The 17,915-nt window shown below is 40.4% G+C and overlaps 1 protein-coding gene across 8 annotated transcripts in view; it reads right to left on the bottom strand.

The window, feature by feature from the left end:
• Positions 1–17,915, bottom strand: part of ORC4 (origin recognition complex subunit 4) — a 31,076-nt gene that overhangs the window by 6,958 nt on the left and 6,203 nt on the right. For all 8 annotated transcript variants that reach the window (XM_020785690.3, XM_072983609.2, XM_072983608.2 and 5 more), the window contains exons 3-11: positions 16,145–16,221; positions 13,003–13,093; positions 12,410–12,485; positions 10,379–10,464; positions 8,809–8,857; positions 7,350–7,501; positions 6,417–6,590; positions 4,923–5,009; positions 3,401–3,509 (exon numbers count right to left, since the gene is read on the bottom strand). In XM_020785690.3, coding sequence (XP_020641349.3) covers positions 3,401–3,509; positions 4,923–5,009; positions 6,417–6,590; positions 7,350–7,501; positions 8,809–8,857; positions 10,379–10,464; positions 12,410–12,485; positions 13,003–13,093; positions 16,145–16,221 — 901 coding nt within the window. The remainder of the gene's footprint in view (positions 1–3,400; positions 3,510–4,922; positions 5,010–6,416; positions 6,591–7,349; positions 7,502–8,808; positions 8,858–10,378; positions 10,465–12,409; positions 12,486–13,002; positions 13,094–16,144; positions 16,222–17,915) is intronic.

Below are 17,915 nucleotides of genomic sequence, written 5' to 3'. Positions count from 1 at the left end.
GCTTGGATGCATTGGTGATATGCAGCAGCCGTGGACAGCATGGTGGTGTAGACAAGAACCCCCCCCCCCCAACCTGACGGCTGGCATCCTCAGTTAACTGAACCATCAGGGTCAAGAGACCAAGGTAAAGGTAAAGGTAAATTTTTGTCCAGTCGTGTTTGACTCTAGGGGGCAGTACTCATCCCCGTTTCCAAGCCATAGAGCCAGTGTTTTGTCCGAAGAAAATCTTCCGTGGTCACATGGCCAGTGCGACTTAGACACGGAACGCTGTTACCTTCCCACCGAGGTGGTCCCTATTTTACTTGCATTTGCATGCTTTCGAACCGCTAGGTTGGCGGGAGCTGGGACAAGCGACGGGCGCTCACTCCGTCATGTGGATTTGATCTTACGACTGCTTGGTCTTCTGACCCTGCAGCACAGAGGCTTCTGCAGTTTAGCCCGCAGCGCCACCACATCCCCCCAAGAGACCAAAGAGTCTCCCTATCCGTAGGTTGTGGGGGATTTTCACCAGTCCAGTTGTGCAGCAAGCTTTGGCATCACCTGGAGCAACGTGGATGGATGGTCGCAAGATGTCCGAAAGAGTGAGAGAAACCAGGCTTGAAGGGACCGCATCCTTAATCGAGCATGCTGTACTAGAGCTGTGGTAGTTGCCATCAGCCCCAGAAGTCACTGGACCTGTAGGGCAGGGACCAAGCGCTTGAAGAAAAGGAGCATAACAAACCATGCATTTTCACAATCTTGTTGTCAAGAAAGCATCCAAAGTCACATTAATATAATTTACACATAGTGTAGGTTGCAAAGTCGACTCCTCTATGTTGACCTTTAGTCCTAACACTGACAAAAGAGACAGTGTCAAGGATGTGTGTTTACAAGCTTGTGACTTGGACTCAGCGACCAGGAGCCAGTTATCCAAATATGAGTAAACAGTGATTCCTCCTACTGAAAACCTGAAAAAGCATTGATGGTCTGACCAGATGCTAGCATGAAAATGAGCATCTTACAGTTCAATCATGGTAAACCAACTCCCTGGACGTAACATGTGAATAACAGAGTTCAAGGAAGCAATACAGAATTTTCGTGGAGTAATAAATGAATTCAGGCCTCCAAGATCAAGGATGGGCCAGAAACTTCCATCCTTTTTGGGGATTTGCAAAGGAACAATAGCATCGTTCCCGAACAAGGCCTGAATTTCATCTTCCAAAGACAGGGGGTACATCAAATTCAGTGGCATAGCTGGTAGCTATGATAGAAAGTACTGAAGTGTTAGACGTGAAGGAACACCAATTGGAAAGACAAGGGGTCAAATGGACTGATTGGTAAACGACAGAGAAGTCAGGTGCATTAAAGAGACTGCTTGGTTTTGCGGTCCTGCCTGCGGTTTTGTTGGTCAGGGCACTGCCTGCCCACATGTCTAGGAGGGGTGGCAGTTGGTAACTTTGGGTTGGGGCCTTTGACATTCCTGGGATGCCCTAGGCCGGTAGGAACATCTCCAGGTACTCGAGGTTGTTGCACCACAAATTACCGTGCCATCTTCTGGAGCTTGAGCAGGTTATCAAGAATAACATCAGTTTTCTGATCAAAAAGCCCTACACCATCAAACAGCAGGTCCTCGATCCACCAGTTGTTTGCATGCTGGTTTCAAGGCATGCCGAGCAGCAATGCGCCCCATTGGCTCCTGGTGATATGAGAGGCCCTGGCTGTAAAGGTGTACAGGAGCTACCTGCAGAATGGGCAGTGCCAAATTCCTTAAGTGGTGATGATAAGCGCCCATGGCAGCGGAGTAACTGGCTACATGGCGGCTAGAGAATAAAAACACCAACCAAAGATATCCTTATCTGTGTTCTCTGTACCAGTTGGGAATATGAAGAACAACCTTCTAACGGTAAAGCAGGGTGACTATCTGCGGCAACTGATACGGGTGTAGGAAGATTGGTTGGAAAATCTTCCTCCCCCTCTGACTCTTATGAGTCCCAACCTGAATAAGGTAAGTCCTTCTGATAATTAGGGGAGAAGTCTTTCATAGCGTGAACCTGACCAAAATCAGTCCCAAGAACAGCTGCTGGGTCGGAGAAGGCTAAATGGGTTAACAGCGGGTTTGGTTGAATCTGTGGACACTTGGCTGCCGGACCTGAGTTCAAGGGAGCACTACTCCTTCGAGGAGTAGGGGGAGGCACAAAGCGTTCTTTGGCCCGTAGCTCAGAACAGTGCCAGGTAGAGTGGGGTGGCGGCAGTGATAGAAAAGGTGGTGGCTAAGGCTCATAGGTTCTATCCGAAATAAGGGACTGGTCCTGCTCAAACTTGTCAGCGTGATAGGACCTATTAATGAGCAGGAAAATTACTCGGGTCTGCCTGACAGCCACAGGATTCCTGTGACTGGGTCGACTCCTATGAGTCCTTTTCCTATGAGCCTACACTGGCACGGGGGGCTGAGGTGAGACCGCAGGCTGCTGTGTGAATGAGCCCATTAATAAATGAGGGCTGTTTCGTGCCAATTTATCAACCACCAAAAAGGTGTTACCCCAGTCAGGAATATTACTGACAGGTGGGGCTAGCAGTGGGATCTTCAGCCCCCCCCCCTTTTAAAAGGCAAATCTAGGGCTATAGTATGTTGCCGGGAAACTCTGGCTTTGGCACCCAGCTCTCTCCAAAATTAGCAGCTGTGTGAACGAGCCTATTTGATGAAGGAGGGCAGTTCTGCGCCAAATTACCAACCACCAAAGAGGTTTTTACCCCAGTCAGCATATCACTGACAGGTGGGGAAGGCGGCAGGAGCTGCAGGGGGCCTTTTCGTCTCTGAAGGGCAAAGCTAGGGTTACCGTATGTTGCCAGGATATGCCCAGCTTTGGTGCCCAGCACTCTGCAGACTTAGCTCAGATGCTGTCCTCTTCTTTTTTTGACGAAAAGAGGAAGATTGCAAAGAGGTGGACAGCTGCTGCTCTTGAACCTGGTGGTAGCCTTGTTAAGAAGGTAAGAGACTTTTTTTAAAAGAGAAAAGCCCTGAGGGCTGCAAAACCCTTACAAAGAATACACAACACCGGCTGGTGCTCTTCCCCCAGGCAGAAGAAACAACTTGTTACTGAAGAAAGAACAAGGGAGGTCAAAAGAAAGGAAAGATAAGGAATAGAACTGTTTTTCACTTGCGAAGTTCCTAACGAAGCTGCTGCTACAGCGAAGGTCGAAAAAAGAACTGAGGCACTAGGGGCCAGGGGCTGAGTTATACAGCCTGTGTAGGGGAGGTCCCGGCACCAAGTGCTTAAAGCTATAGAAGCCTCCAAGACTGCTCTGCTCAGGTGCAGATTAAGACCACGAAGGAAAACCTTCAGAGCATGGCCAAGCAATCCCAAAAACCTACAGTCACCATCAATATCCAAATTCATTAAGACAAACACTGTTTTCTCACCATGTACAATATTTGCTTTTGAGTCCATTCTACAAAGTCTGCTTGCTTCAAGAAGATCTGATACACTCATGTATGGGTGAGAGGCATTTACATTATTTAATGCAAACATCTGAAAACAAAAATAAAAAATATTCTTAACTGGTAGAATATTCTACTTATTTGCTAAATATAATCTACATTATTCACTAAAGAAAATATGCTTCAGTAATCAATTGAGAACATCACAAGTTCCAAACTGTAATAATACAAGCTGTCTGCAACGGCCAATGTTAAAAATGGTGATAATTGTAGTTACCTCAAAAACTATATGAAATAATGTTCAATAATGTTAAGCAACTTTGAAAATAAAATGATCTCCAAACAGTAAAGCAAAATTGAAACAGTCCAATCTGACTGACTCCATTACAAAAATGGGTGCCATACACAATTTAATCCTTGGGAACATTTGAATGCATTTTAATAAGAAGCATGGATTGGATCATCTGGGTCTAAACTCTGTCACAATTACTGTATAATTCAGAAGAAATGAAGCCTGTGCATGAAGATAAAGTACAAGGGGAGCAGGGAGATAGGTTTGTACGCATGGAGATCTGGCCATAAGAACCTGCCAAACAAATCACAAAAACACTACATATTCCTTTTCACAAAGTTAGCACTTTTCCCTGTACTGTACTAACACAAAATACATGGCTTTCACAGAATTTGAACTGAAATATATATCAACATAATAGGCAGTATGACAATGTCAGTGTATTGCAGAAACCATTATGGCTGTGGCGATTAGATAATATCAAAATTTTCTTTCATGACTCCTGTATCTGTTAGGATCAAAATCTTGAAGTGGTTCATCTCACAAGCACTAACAGGAACCACAACATTGAATTTACTTGGTGGCCCAGATTTAGGCAGATATCATTACGGAGAGTAAATTCAAATGTAAGGGTTGATTGAGGTCTAGACATATTTACAGTAGAATCACTTTAAGCAATATGACTTGAATTAACTGTAAGTCCCATAGACCTCAATGAGATTTGACTAATTATGACAAAGCACACATAATATATACGGGAATTCAAAGGTTTGGAAAACTTGGTCAAAATACAAATATCAACTACTAAATTAGATGCTTAACTATCTGTGATCTTAGTGAAGACCTCTAATTTAATTAGTTTTAGGCAAAATCTACATTAATGAACATTTTAATATATTTAGAATATAAGGTTTTGTCAAAACCATTGTTCTAATCTAGAATATACACCCCCTATCCTTTGATGTCAATAAACATTTCAAGGATGAGATAAAAATGTTACAGGTAGTAAGTACAGTATTACCAAAGAGTAATAGTTGCTATTAGAAAAAGGTAAATCCAAGCATAATCAATCAGCACATAATTTCTTCCAGTTTAATTTTCTATTATGCAACATTTGAACTCATTTATTTATGATTCAAATCCTGAGTTGATATCCAAACCTTACAATAAAATCTGGAATCTGTCAGGAATTAAAATGTAAAATTTCCTTACCAACAACATGGATAGGTACCGCAGATCTTTACTAAAATAGAATAGATTTTTCAGTACATCCTGCGCTCTTTGATCTTCCAAGAGAATCTAAAGCAGATTTTTGAAAAATCAATAATTGGTCAACATTCTATCAATGCAGCAATTTATAGCAGTAACTTTTATTTTTTCATGTATATGAAAATTTCCCCCACTGAGCTGTAGACACAGAAGCCATATTCAGCTGTTACCTGATTGCTACCTGATTACTATCAACATGCTTAGAGAAGCTAGAACTACTGCTTTTCTGTCATTGCCTTCTGTACATGGGAAATGTTATGTCTGAAGAGCAGAAATCCTCTTTGTGTATAAGCTTTTCCATGAAAAATTACAATTCTTGCTCACATGTAGAGCCTACACAAAGACAGGAGGTTCTGCTCTTTATGTATGTCACTTGCCACATGGAAAAAGCAAAAGTGGAGAAAGGAAAGGCTAGTTCAGTGGTTCTAAACCATAGGTCCCCATATGTTCTCAGACTTAAACCCCCCAAAATCTGGGCCAACATAGCTAGTGGTAAAGGCTTCTGGAAGTTTTTGTCCAGGAACATCTGGGGAACCAAAGTTGGGAACCGCCAGGCTCATTACTCTTCTTTAAGTATGTTAAGAACAACTGGGTAGGTGAAAAAGGAACAAGACTGGAGACAGCCAAAAAAAAAAACACATGTTGGCTGCAGATAGTGACAGTATATTCAAGATGGCTGCAGTTTTAAAGGATGGCTGCAGGAATATAGCAAAAATATTCACATGAATACTTCATATGCAACTTTGCACCATCCCCTTTTTAAAGTTAAAAAGAATGGGCAGGATCCAGAGCTGCATGGAAAGCTCAGTTCATTGGATGATCACAAGACTGTCTGCCCTGCTAAACAAAGATTACAGTACAAAACCCCACCAAACCATAACCTACTCTATTTAACATGGTCAACTTAAACACACATGTAGACATTCAAGACCATGGAGGTAACCTCTGAGAGGTGTGCACTGTGTTTCAGCCAGCCCCATCCTGCATATGCCTAAATCTGGATAGAAGGCAAGAAACACGTCTTCTCCCAAAACCTACTAGAAACCTGTTATCTGTCTCCAAAATCTGCCTAGGAGTGGGGGACCCTCTGTAAGAGCATGGGAGTGATGGGGGCAAATAGATGTTGGGGACCCTGATTCTGTTCACTTCATACTGGATTTAAGCCAATGCATGATTTGAAACATACAATTATTACTTCAAAAAGAAGACCATACATTAGGTATATATAGCAGCTAAATCAAACGTTCCACTGGCAGAACTCTTTTTTCCCTGCAGCCATCTGAGCCCCTCGATTTTTTTGTTTTGGGAGTATACAAGTGTATTGCAGTGACCAGGAGATTGTACCCTTCTTCTTCCATGGCATTCTGTTCTGCCACAGGAAGGCCACCACTAGATAGCGCTCAATTAGTTTATCATTACTAATTTTATTTCTATTACCTGTATGTTCTTATTCCATTTCTGAATAAACAATTTTTCTGGAAATTCTGGAGGTAGGGATAATTGTTCTTTACAAATACTCAGATACTTTTTGAAGTCAAAGAAATTCATTAAATATATTTGACGGTGTGAAAATCTTGACTTCACCCGCTTCTCCATGAGTTCTAGAATATCCTAATAAAAATGCAAAAACAGATTTCAATTTTATATTTTCACTCTACTCGTGGTATAAAAGGTAAGTGATTCATATAAACTTTTTAAAAATCTGTATTCAAGTCCTTTTCCTTGAGAGGTGGCAAATGCTCAAAGGTAATTCTCAGCTAAAGTATTTGTTCAAAAAGGAAATATCATTAATTATCCAGCAGTTTAAAAGAGTTTTGTACAAGTTATTCCTTATACTTGCACTTCCATTATAGAAATTTCAGCCACTATCAAATATTTACGTTATCATTCAGTTTAGTACAAAATGAACAATGAGAGCCAATTAACTGTACCATCAATTGTGATATACCCTATGTTGCAATCTGGAAATCTCAGAGCACATAATACAGCAGCATAAAAGCGACACTAATTGACAAGCTATAGATACTGCTCCCCCAAACTTTGGGGAAAGAGTCAAGCTGTCATTTGGCCTTAAACCAGGCAAACATCAATTGTAATCTAGCCCCCGTGGGGATAGGTTCTAAGATACCAGAGTTAAGGAAACTGTTGAAACGGTTCTATATGAAAAAAAGCGCCAAGGAAAGTGTTCATAATTGTGCCTAAAGAAACAACCTATGCTTCAATCGTGAAGCTGATTCTCAACCACTTAAATGTGTTCCAAATGTTCTTGAACCGAGCCTCCAGTTAACCGAATAAATAGCTTCAGAAGTCATTGTGTAAATATATATGTAACGCTGGTGGAATATGTTGGGAAAGCTAAAAGTATTTTACCAATCTACTAGTCAGACCAATGACAGCTATAGGAGTCTGTGCTGACTGTGATACATCGAAGAGATTATACAGCAGTGTCTGGTTCTTATGATGAACAAACAGATCAAACTCATCTAGTACAAACAGCACTGGACAGCTGTGAGCACGGTCACCTAAAACACAAATCAAATTAACAAATATTAGAAGTCTCAGATTAAATATATTTCACACAATTTATTCTTCACTGATCACTCATTTTCTTGCATGTTTAGACATTTTTAAATCTGCCATTTAACCCTTGCAATTTTAGGTGCACTGGTGTCCTGCATTATGATGAACCCTCATGACGACGAAATCGCTTGACAATGTTTTTGCGATCGCTATAGTGATCGCAAAACAATGGTTCCTATGTGTTTTTTTCACTTTACGTCGATTAGGTCCCTGCTTCCCAAACCGTTTGTTCGCAAAACAATGATTTTTCCGGCTCCGCAAAATGGCTTCCCTTCGCAAAATGGCTGTTTTCTGGACAGAAGCTTCGCAAAACAGCGATTTTAAACAGCTGATCGATGGTTCTCCATGGGCAATCTTCGCTGGACGATGAGGTATTTCCCCACTGGAACGCATTAACCAGTTTTCAATGTATTCCAATGGTGTTGGGTTTTTTTGCATGATGACGATTTTGCTGTACAGCGATTTTGACAGAACGGATTATCGTTGTCATGTGGGGCACCACTGTATCTGTTTCTTGCTTTTTCTTTTAGGTACCCACACTGAGTCTCCATTATATTTAGGATTATCTCCTATCGATGACCAGAGGTAACAGCAGGAGTCCAGTTGCTTGCCCTCCCAACTGGAAAGGCCAGCAGTGTGTGGGGGAAAGCTCATTGGCGTATCAAAGATAACAGTGTAGATCTCTGCCCGTCTCATATCCTCATGACTAGGGATAGATAGGTACATAGCAAGTTAACCTTACCAAATGTTGTATCTTGCACCTGGAGATTTGATATCAGCTTTGATGCACATGATTTCTCTCCAACCAGGGAAGACAAGAATGCAATAAAACTTGATGGACCAATGATGTTAGCCTGACATCATCGAACTCACACAAGATGGGACACTTAACTAACTTCCCATCTACTATAGTTCATAGAAAAAAACCTGTATCTCACAAATTGAGGTCATATTAATTTTTTATTTCCAGGCTTTTCCAGTAAGCTGCAATCTATTTTTTCTCACATTCTTGAACTTCAGTCCCACTAGCACAGAAATATGGGACTCTGCAGCTGGCACAACTGTTACCTTCGGCAATTATACTATAGGTTTCCTTCATGGAGATCACTGCCTGTACAAAATGGCACAATGTCACTTCATGGGTGGAACCTTCTATTCAGGAAAATCTCAGCATGAAATTAGCTTAAAAATTCCAAAAACATAATCAGCCATATGATTTGTATCACTAAACCACCACCCCCAAATTTACCTCTCTTTAATGCTTCCAGAAGAAAAGCAAGGTTTTCTGCAAAACTACCCTAAAAGACAGAAATGTATGAACTGTTAAATGCCTAGTAATTAACAGAATACAAAGTCAAGTACCATCTAAGAACTTCCCTTACTTCAGAACTTTTACACACTTATAGAGAAGTGTGCATTATATGTGTGTATAAGTTTAACATATATGTTATAACAACAGCTGTAGTTTCACGTGCAATCTATTGTAACAAAAGGTAACTTCCATGGCTCAATGCTCAAGGTTCAAGTACATGATAATTTCTTATCTACCTCTGAAAAACATGCACAAATTCTAACCCAACCTAATATCCAAAACAAAGAAAGCAAATATGTGAACAATGTAGTTTACAAAGCCTCCACATACTATGTGAGAGTATGCTCTTTACTAGCTGATGTAGAATTATTCAGGAAATACTATCTGTATGGTGTCTGATGATATGTAGATAACCAAGTCTAGATGCAGCCTTCCTTACTAGGAACCTGTTCAACAAGCAACTGACAATCCCAACATCTTTACCCTAAGCACATGTGATATATGGAGCTCTCAGTTGCTTTATGTTTCACTGCATATTATTAAGACACTAGAGTTTGCTTAATCAACATGCAGCTGGAAAACGGAAGACATTCACTTAAACACCAACACAGCTTTCAATTTCTTACATATAAACATCCTGTCTCTGATTTAAGTAATCACCCCAATTGCTATGGCACAAATTTATACCTAGTCTACACAGAACATATGCCTGACTTGTATTTATTCCTGGAAAATAATTGGAACACTATTTATAGGTCTTTTAATGTAGCACATCTTAAAGTAAGAACTGCATTAAAGCAAACCCAGTACACTATTTTATTTAATAGTTATAATATCACTACAATTACCCTGTTTCCCTGAAAATAAGCCCTAACCTGAAAATAAGCCCTAGTATAATTTTTCAGGATGCTCGTAATATAAGCCCTACCCCAAAAATAAGCCCTAGTTAAGTGAAACCCCACCCTCCACCATTGTGCAGCATCATGCTGCAACCAGAAGATAACATTAAATAAAAAATAAATAAATAATAAAAAAATCCCCTGAAAATAAGCCCTAATGCGTTTTTGGAGCAAAAATTAATGTAAGAGCCTGTCTTATTTTCGGGGAAGCGCGGTAGATATTGCTACAAGTGCAGAATGTATGTTGATTTTGAAACTCTACAATAGGCACCACAACTTCTGAAAGTCTGAATGCTACACATTCACATCCCTGGATCTTGGGAAGCCCATGCTCATTTCAGTAGCACACACGTGCCCCATGTTCATTTTTTTTAACAAATTGAGTTTTTCAATGAAAGCCTCTCGTCACCTACTAGTAGCCAAAACTTACTACTACTGGCTATTATTACAATAAAGAGTTGGGTAGCAAGAACACAGGGGAATTTGCTCAAAACATGACAATTTTTCCTCTCACCCCCAGACAGTACAACTGCTCCATGAGGCACAACCTGTCTTATAGAACAAGGGACAATATACTTTAATGTTGTCACTTTGTCTTTTTAACTTACAAAAACTTTATCTCCAACCACATTTTCCAGATTCAGTTGTCTTGTTATCTCCTTAAGAGCAATTTTATCATTTGTCTGTAATAATCCTAGGAGACAACAGAAAATATATTATAATATTTTAGATTTTTTTACCTTTCCTGTAAGTAGGTGCATGTCATCTATTGCAAAAATATAGGTAGTTTATATTTAAAAAAAACAAGCAAAATACATTTTAGAATTCCTTTCATATGAATGTATTTATGCTCCCCCCTCCACTCCCTTCTATTCTCATAGATCTTTTTTAGAGCACCACAACATCGGCATGTACAATCTATGGTTTTGCATAGAATCATAGTATAGGAAAGAGCCTCGTGGCGCAGTGGTTAAAACGCTGTACTGCAGCTAAAACTGTGCTCACGACCTGGGGTTCAAATCCCAGGTAGCCGGCTCAAGGTTGACTCAGCCTTCCATCCTTCCGAGGTCGGTAAAATGAGTACCCAGCTTGCTGGGGGGGGCAATGTGTAGCCTGTATAATTAAATTGTAAACCGCCCAGAGAGTGCTTGTATGGGGCGGTATATAAGTCCAAAAAAAAAAAAAAAAAAAAAAAAAAAAAATGGCCGCCTAGAGTGGTCTTATAGGCCAGATGGGTGGGGTATAAATCAAATCAAATCAAATCAATCAATCAATAAAATGGCGCTGGAAGAGGCTTATAAGTCCATTAAGTCCAACCTTCTGCTCAGTACAGGAATCCGAATCAAAATGTCTCTGACATATGGTTATCTAATATTTCTCTTGAAAGCGTCTTGCATTGGATTGCTCACCACCTTCCATATTAACTCATTCCATTACTGTATCATATTGTTGTAAACAGGAAGTTTTTCCTGATATTCAACTGAAATGTGGCTCCGTGTAACAGGAGCCCATTATTACATATCCTGCACTCCGGGAAGACTGAGAAGAGATCCTGCCCCTCCTCTGTATAACAAATATTTGTAGAGTGCTATCATATCTCATACGCAGTCTTTGTTTCTCAAGGCTAAAAATGCCCAGTTCTTTCAGTCTTTTCTCATAGGACTTGGTTTCCAACCCCATCATCCGTCTTGCCCTCCTCTGAACTTAATTCTAGTTTGTTAGCATCCTTCTTAAAGTGCACTGTCCAGAACTGGACAGAGTATTCTAGATGAGGCCTAACCAGTGTTGAACAGAGGGGAACTAATACTTCACAGGATTTTGAGACTATACTTTTGTTAATGCAGCCTAAAATAGTGTTGGTCTTTTTTTTTTTGAGCCACAGTTTTGTCTCTTATTTAGCTTGTGATCCAGAACAATTCCAATATCCCCCTTAGTCACAGGACTACTGAACCAAGTATCCTCCATCTTGTAATTGTTCATTTGCCCCCCCCCAGTGTAGAACTTTGCACTTATCCCTGTTAAACATACAGCCTCTGAACCATAATTGCAAAATACAGTTTGATTACAGTTTGTAAATTTTAGAAGATAAATGCAAATCGGTTTGCATACTATAGTTTCTGTAATACTTTTGAGAAACCTAAGAGGTCAAAAATGCTACACTAAAACAAACCCAGTATTAGAACTGGTCACATAAACCTGCTTTAAATTACACCATTTGATACTTCCTTTCAATTTTAACTTTCCACAGACCAATTCTAGGTTATACACAAGGTGGAATTAGAGCCAGCCAAAGAAAATTCTATTTTGTGACATAACATGTTACATACAAAACATACACTTTTCCCCCAAAATAAGACCTAACATGAAAATAAGTCCTAGTATGATTTTTTAGGATGTTCGTAATATAAGCCCTACCCCCAAAATAAGCTCTAGTTAAGTGAAACCCCACCCACCACTATTGTGCAGCAACCAGAAGACGATGACATGACCGTATATGAATAAATGTAGATACAATAGTTGTAAATGAAAAAAAAATCCCCTGAAAATAAACCCTAATGCATTTTTGGAGCAAAAATTAATATAAGATCCTGACTTATTTTCAGGGAAACACAGTACATTATATACAAAGTATTACATACCATTCAATTGAACCTGTAAGGTGTTATCCCTTACTTGCTTTACTTCCATGAGCTTTTTTAAGACATGACATAGTAACTAAAAAGGATAAAAATAATTAAATCTTTACAATGAAAAAGGTTGTACAGTAATTCTTATGCCATTTGTTACTATTTTACCTGAGCAAATAAACTTCAAACATGCTATTTTTACTTATGCGACCCATAGACATTGTCACACATGTTAGATTGAAGAAAACATAGCAACACTAATGTCTTAGATCTTTAGGAATAAAGATTTAAGTGACAAGAGTTGACCTTCAATTCCCAAAAGTGAGTCAAAATGCATATACATTCCATTAATTCACTGGGTCTACTCTAGTGGGGACTAGTACATGGATTTAAGTCTAAAGTATCCAATACAAAAGCCACGTAAGTAATTAAATCAAAACAAAGCATTTTGAATATGAAATTTCTTTCTCAGAAAGCCAGTATTTACCGAACATGAGGATATTAAACTTTTTGAATAGAAGATTCACAAGCCTTCGCAAATAGAGATTCACAAGTGTTTATATGAAATTCAGTATGCAAAATTAAAACTGAATTAAAAGTATTACCACAGTCTTTCCTGATCCTCGAGGTCCAATAATGAGTACAGAATTGCTTTCACCATGAATAGCAGTGCGTTTTAACAGTTCAAGTAACTGCCTGTGGAGGGAAAATAACACAACTACCACTCAGAGATGTAAGGATCAGGGTGGGGTGGTGGGGAAACAGTTATCCACATATGAAAGAAAAACTATCATTCAAAACATAGTAATTTTAAACTGTTCAAAACAACCAGAAAAGGCACTGCAATGAAAATGCTGGATGAAGCTACTGACTCCATCAACAGAATTTCAGAATCAGTACCTCACAGCGTTCCGTGTCTAAATCACACTGGCCATGTGACCACGGAAAGATTGTCTTCGGACAAACGCTGGCTCTATGGCTTGAAGAGCGGGATGAGCGCCGCCCCCTAGAGTCGGACACGACTGGACAAAAATTGTCAAGGGGAACCTTTACCTTTACCTTACCTCACTAGAGCTGGGACATTAATAGCACATTGTTTAGCATCCTTCAGTCTCGAGAGACTATGGAGGACTTGGAACACCATCTAGTGTGGCAGAGGAGGCCAATTCGAAAGTGACAATCCCTTCCACAATGAGGACAAATACAATCTCTCCCCTGTCCAGTTCCCTGATTTTGCTGCTTCCGGGACTGCCTCTTTGCCTCAGCCTGCTGGACAAGGGTCTCTTCAAATTGGGAGAGGCCATGATGCACTGCCTGCCTCCAGGCTGAACGCTCCGATTTCAGGGTTTCCCATCTCTTGAGGTCCATTCCTAAGGTCTTCAAATCCCGCTTGCAGATATCCTTGTATCGCAGCTGTGGTTTCCCTCTGGGGCGATTTCCCTGCACTAATTCTCCATACAAGAGATTCTTTGGAATCCGACCATCAGCCATTCTCACGATGTGCCCAAGCCAACGTAGACATGGCTGTTTCAGTAATGTAGACATGCTAAAAATTCCAGCTCGTTCTAGGACTACTCTATTGGGAACTTTGTCCTGCCAGGTGATACCAAAAATGCATCGGAGACAACGCATAAGGAACGTTTTCAGCTTCCTCTCCTGCTGTGCACGAAGAGTCCAGACATCACTGCAGTCCAGGAGTGTGCTCAGGACACAGGCTCTATAGACCTGGATCTTGGTATATGCCATCAGCTTCTTATTGAGCCATACTCTTCGTGAGTCTTGAGAACATGGTAGCTGCTTTGCCAATGCGTTTATCCAGCTCAACATCTAGGGAGGAGCCGGGCCGCGAGGGTCCCGCTTGTGGCTTCCCTGAGGGGACAGTGCCCCAAAGCCTCGGCCTTTCCTGTCCCCCTGGAGCAAACTTTAAAGGGTAACCGGGGATGTTTAAAAACCTCACAAAAACAAAATGGCTGCCCGCTGTTTTGCCTCGCTTAAGAGGCAGCAAAAATGGCGGCGCTATGGAGGATTTTCGCATACAGGTGAGTTTTTAAGCCCATAGGAATGCATTAAATGCATTTTAATGCGTTTCTATGGGCTTTTTAAAATCGCTTAGCGATGAAATCACTTAACGACGCTTTTTCTGGAACGGATTAACGTCGTTATGTGAGGCACCACTGTATTGTTAACTGATAATTTTTTCACCTAATAGCAGAGTGAGGGCAAGTGCAAAGTCACCATGGTAAAAATTCCACCAGATACATGGCAGAGAGTGGTTAGTAGCCAGCAACTATGCCACCATCCTGATTGTATTAGGTCTGGAGAGAGTGATGTTCAGTCCTCTCAGCTACAAACCTCTCTGGATGTTCGGAGGTCAGTTGGTGTTTTAATCTCTGGATTGCCGTAAGATAAAAACAGGTTGGCTGTAAGATAAAATGTATTTCATCCTGAAATGCTTGGAGAAGGAGTTAAATCTATGAGGTCAGCCCTTTAAGGAAACAAATCTGTATTCCTTCCTAAACTCAGCATGCTAGCAATTCTCAGGGAAGAAAACAGAACACTGGATGATGTGAATTGTATGTTTGCGGAAAAAATCTAACACCAAGTTTATTATATACTCTATGAGCATGTTGCTAGTGTTTATAGAAAGAACAAGCAAACAAACCAAGAGAGAACAAATACGTTTGTGTACTACATTCAACTTCAACTTTCATGCCCCTCATCTGTTCAAATGATTGTATGTTAACTAGGAAGTACAGGAGATTCTCATTTCAATGTAACTAGTAGCAATACCATCTAAAGATTTATTTATTATTTATTTTATTTATTTAATTTATATGCTGCCCACTCTACCCAAAGGTCTCTGGGTGGCTTACAACAATTAAAATTCAATACAATAAAATATAAAATGATTAAAATACAATTAAAATTGCCATCATCAAGACCCACAGTTGATGTTATTTCAATTAAAAGCCTTCTGGAACAGGAAGGTTTTGACCTGGTGCCGAAATATCATCAGTGTCGGCGCCAGACGAATTTCAGTTGGGAGGGCGTTCCATAGTCTGGGGGCAGCTGCCGAGAAGGCCCTTTGTCTACAAGCCATCCCTCTTACCTCCTTGAGGGATGGCTCTTTCAAAAGGCCCCCCTGGCTAGATCTTAACGGCCTGGTAGGCTCATATGGAAAGATAATGCTACTGCGGCAGCAAGCCATCAGGTAGAAAGAGGATGCCTGCAGAAATGTGGGCACTGCTCTCTACCACAAAAAGATTGTTAGAATGAGAGGGTCCTGTGATAAACACTGTGATGACCCAAGGAAAGCAGAGTTCTGTTTCAATTACCCTATTCAAATATCCCACTATTGTTACAGAGTCTTCTGTAGGTGGATTGGCTCTACATCCACAGCAGTGAACTCGGTACACTGGAAATTCCTGATAAGCTAACTGTATGCTCCAATAGGCAGGTGGTTTTTGTTAATTTCCTTTTGTCTTACATTGCTATGTCCAGTTTTCCACAAGCCACCCCAATTCTCCAAAGATGTTTAGGAAGAGGAAATTAGCATAAATCACCTACTCCATTCCCCCAACTGGATCATGCAGCTGCATGCACTATTAGATCCAGCCTGCTTTTTCTCTAAAAATCTCTGAATTAACTGAAATTCAAAGGAGAATAAAGGGATCACAAGTGTTCACTGGAATGGAGAACAATAAAAAGACTACATGAAACAGAAGTATAAAGAAACTTCTTGCTTACTTGCACTGGAGTTCAATTCCAAATAATTTTCCATTTGTATTCTGATGACAAAATCTTTCACGTAATATTCTTTGTACCTGCAATATTCAATCATTTAAAAGTAATAAAACAATTATTCTGATGATTTTTTCCCTATCCTGTAGGGCTTGATAAAATACAAATTAAAAATATGTAAGAATCCTACACATATTGTGTGATCAGGAATCCAACAAGCACCTGATTAGCAGCAATCTGGAGTCATGACATGTGATTTCATTTATGCATATCAAATCATCAACAGCATTTTGATCACTGTTCTAGAAGCTTTTCACTGTACTCATATTGCACATAAGTTTCTCAAGTCACTATGAGACATGTCTGAGTGTGAAAACTCTACTGGTCTTCAATTATAATATTTTAAATATGACAGAAATTTTACATTTTGTTGCAAGAAGAAAATCTTTCATGTAAAATTCTTTGTACTTGCAATATTCACATATTATTTGTACCTGATAACAGAGGACAAAGAAAAAGCAGAGGTGCTCAATTCCTATTTTAGTTCAGGCTTCTCCCATAAGACGGACTATGAACTTCCAAACAAATTGGAAGTGCAAGTGGGGGGCGGGAACAAGATTGCAGCTGGAGATAGATAAACAAATAGTCAAGGAACACTTTACCACCATAAACGAGTTCAAATCTCCAGGGCCGGATGAACTGCATCCGAGAGTACTGAAAGAACTGGCCTGAATTTTCTTGAAATCATGGGAAACGGGGGAAGTGCCAGAGGATTGGAGGAGGGCCAAAGTTGTCCCTATCTTCAAAAGGGGGAAAAAAAAAGGAACCTGGGAACTACAGTCCAATCAGCCTAACATCAATCTCAGGTAAAGTTTGGGAACAGATCGTAAAGCGGTCATTGTGCAAGCACCTAGAAAACAATGCAGTAATTAACTAGAAGCCAACACGGATTTGTCAAGTACAAATCCTGCCAAACTAATTTGATCTCATTTTTTGATTAGGTCACCTCCCTGATAGACAGAGGGAATGCTGTAGGCATAGTATATCTTGACTTCAGCAAAGTTTTTGACAAAGTGCCCCATGCGATCCTGATTAGCAAGCTAACTAGGTGTGGGTTGGATAGGTCAGGTGTCAAGTGGATACACAATTGGCTATAGAATCGTACTCTGAGGGTGATGATTAATGGGCCCTTCGCTAACTGGGAGGAGGTCACAAGTGCGGTACCCCAAGGCTCAGTCCTGGGCCTGATGCTCGTCAATATTTTTATTAATGACTTGGATGAGCGAGTGCAGGGAATGCTTGTCAGATCTGCAGATGACACCAAATTGGGCGGAATAGCTAATATCCTAGAACACAAAAACAAAATTCAAAATGACCTTGATAGGATGGAGCACTGGGCTGAAAGCAACAGAATAAAATTCAACAGGGATAAGTGCAAAGTTTTGCACCTCGGAAAAAGAAACCAATTGCAGTTACAAGATGAAGGATACCTGGCTCAACAAAACTACGAGCAAGAAGGATCATGGAATTGTTGTAGATCACAAGTTAAATATGAGCCAACAGTATGATGTGGCTACAAAAAAGGCTAATGCTATTTTAGGGTGCATTAATAGAAGTAAAGTTTCCAAATTCCACGAGGTGCTAGTCCCCCTCTATTAAGCACTGGTTAGGCCTCACCTTGAGTACTGTGTCCAGTTCTGGACACCACACTTCAAGAAGGATGCCAACAAATTGAAACAAGTTCACAGTAGGGTGACAAGGATGATCAGGGGGCTGG

Source organism: Pogona vitticeps, chromosome 1 (genome assembly GCF_051106095.1).
Source record: "Pogona vitticeps strain Pit_001003342236 chromosome 1, PviZW2.1, whole genome shotgun sequence".
Classification (NCBI taxonomy): domain Eukaryota; kingdom Metazoa; phylum Chordata; class Lepidosauria; order Squamata; family Agamidae; genus Pogona; species Pogona vitticeps.
The sequence above is the reverse complement of the archived record's forward strand: the minus strand, read 5'-3'. Positions and strand labels throughout refer to the sequence as shown.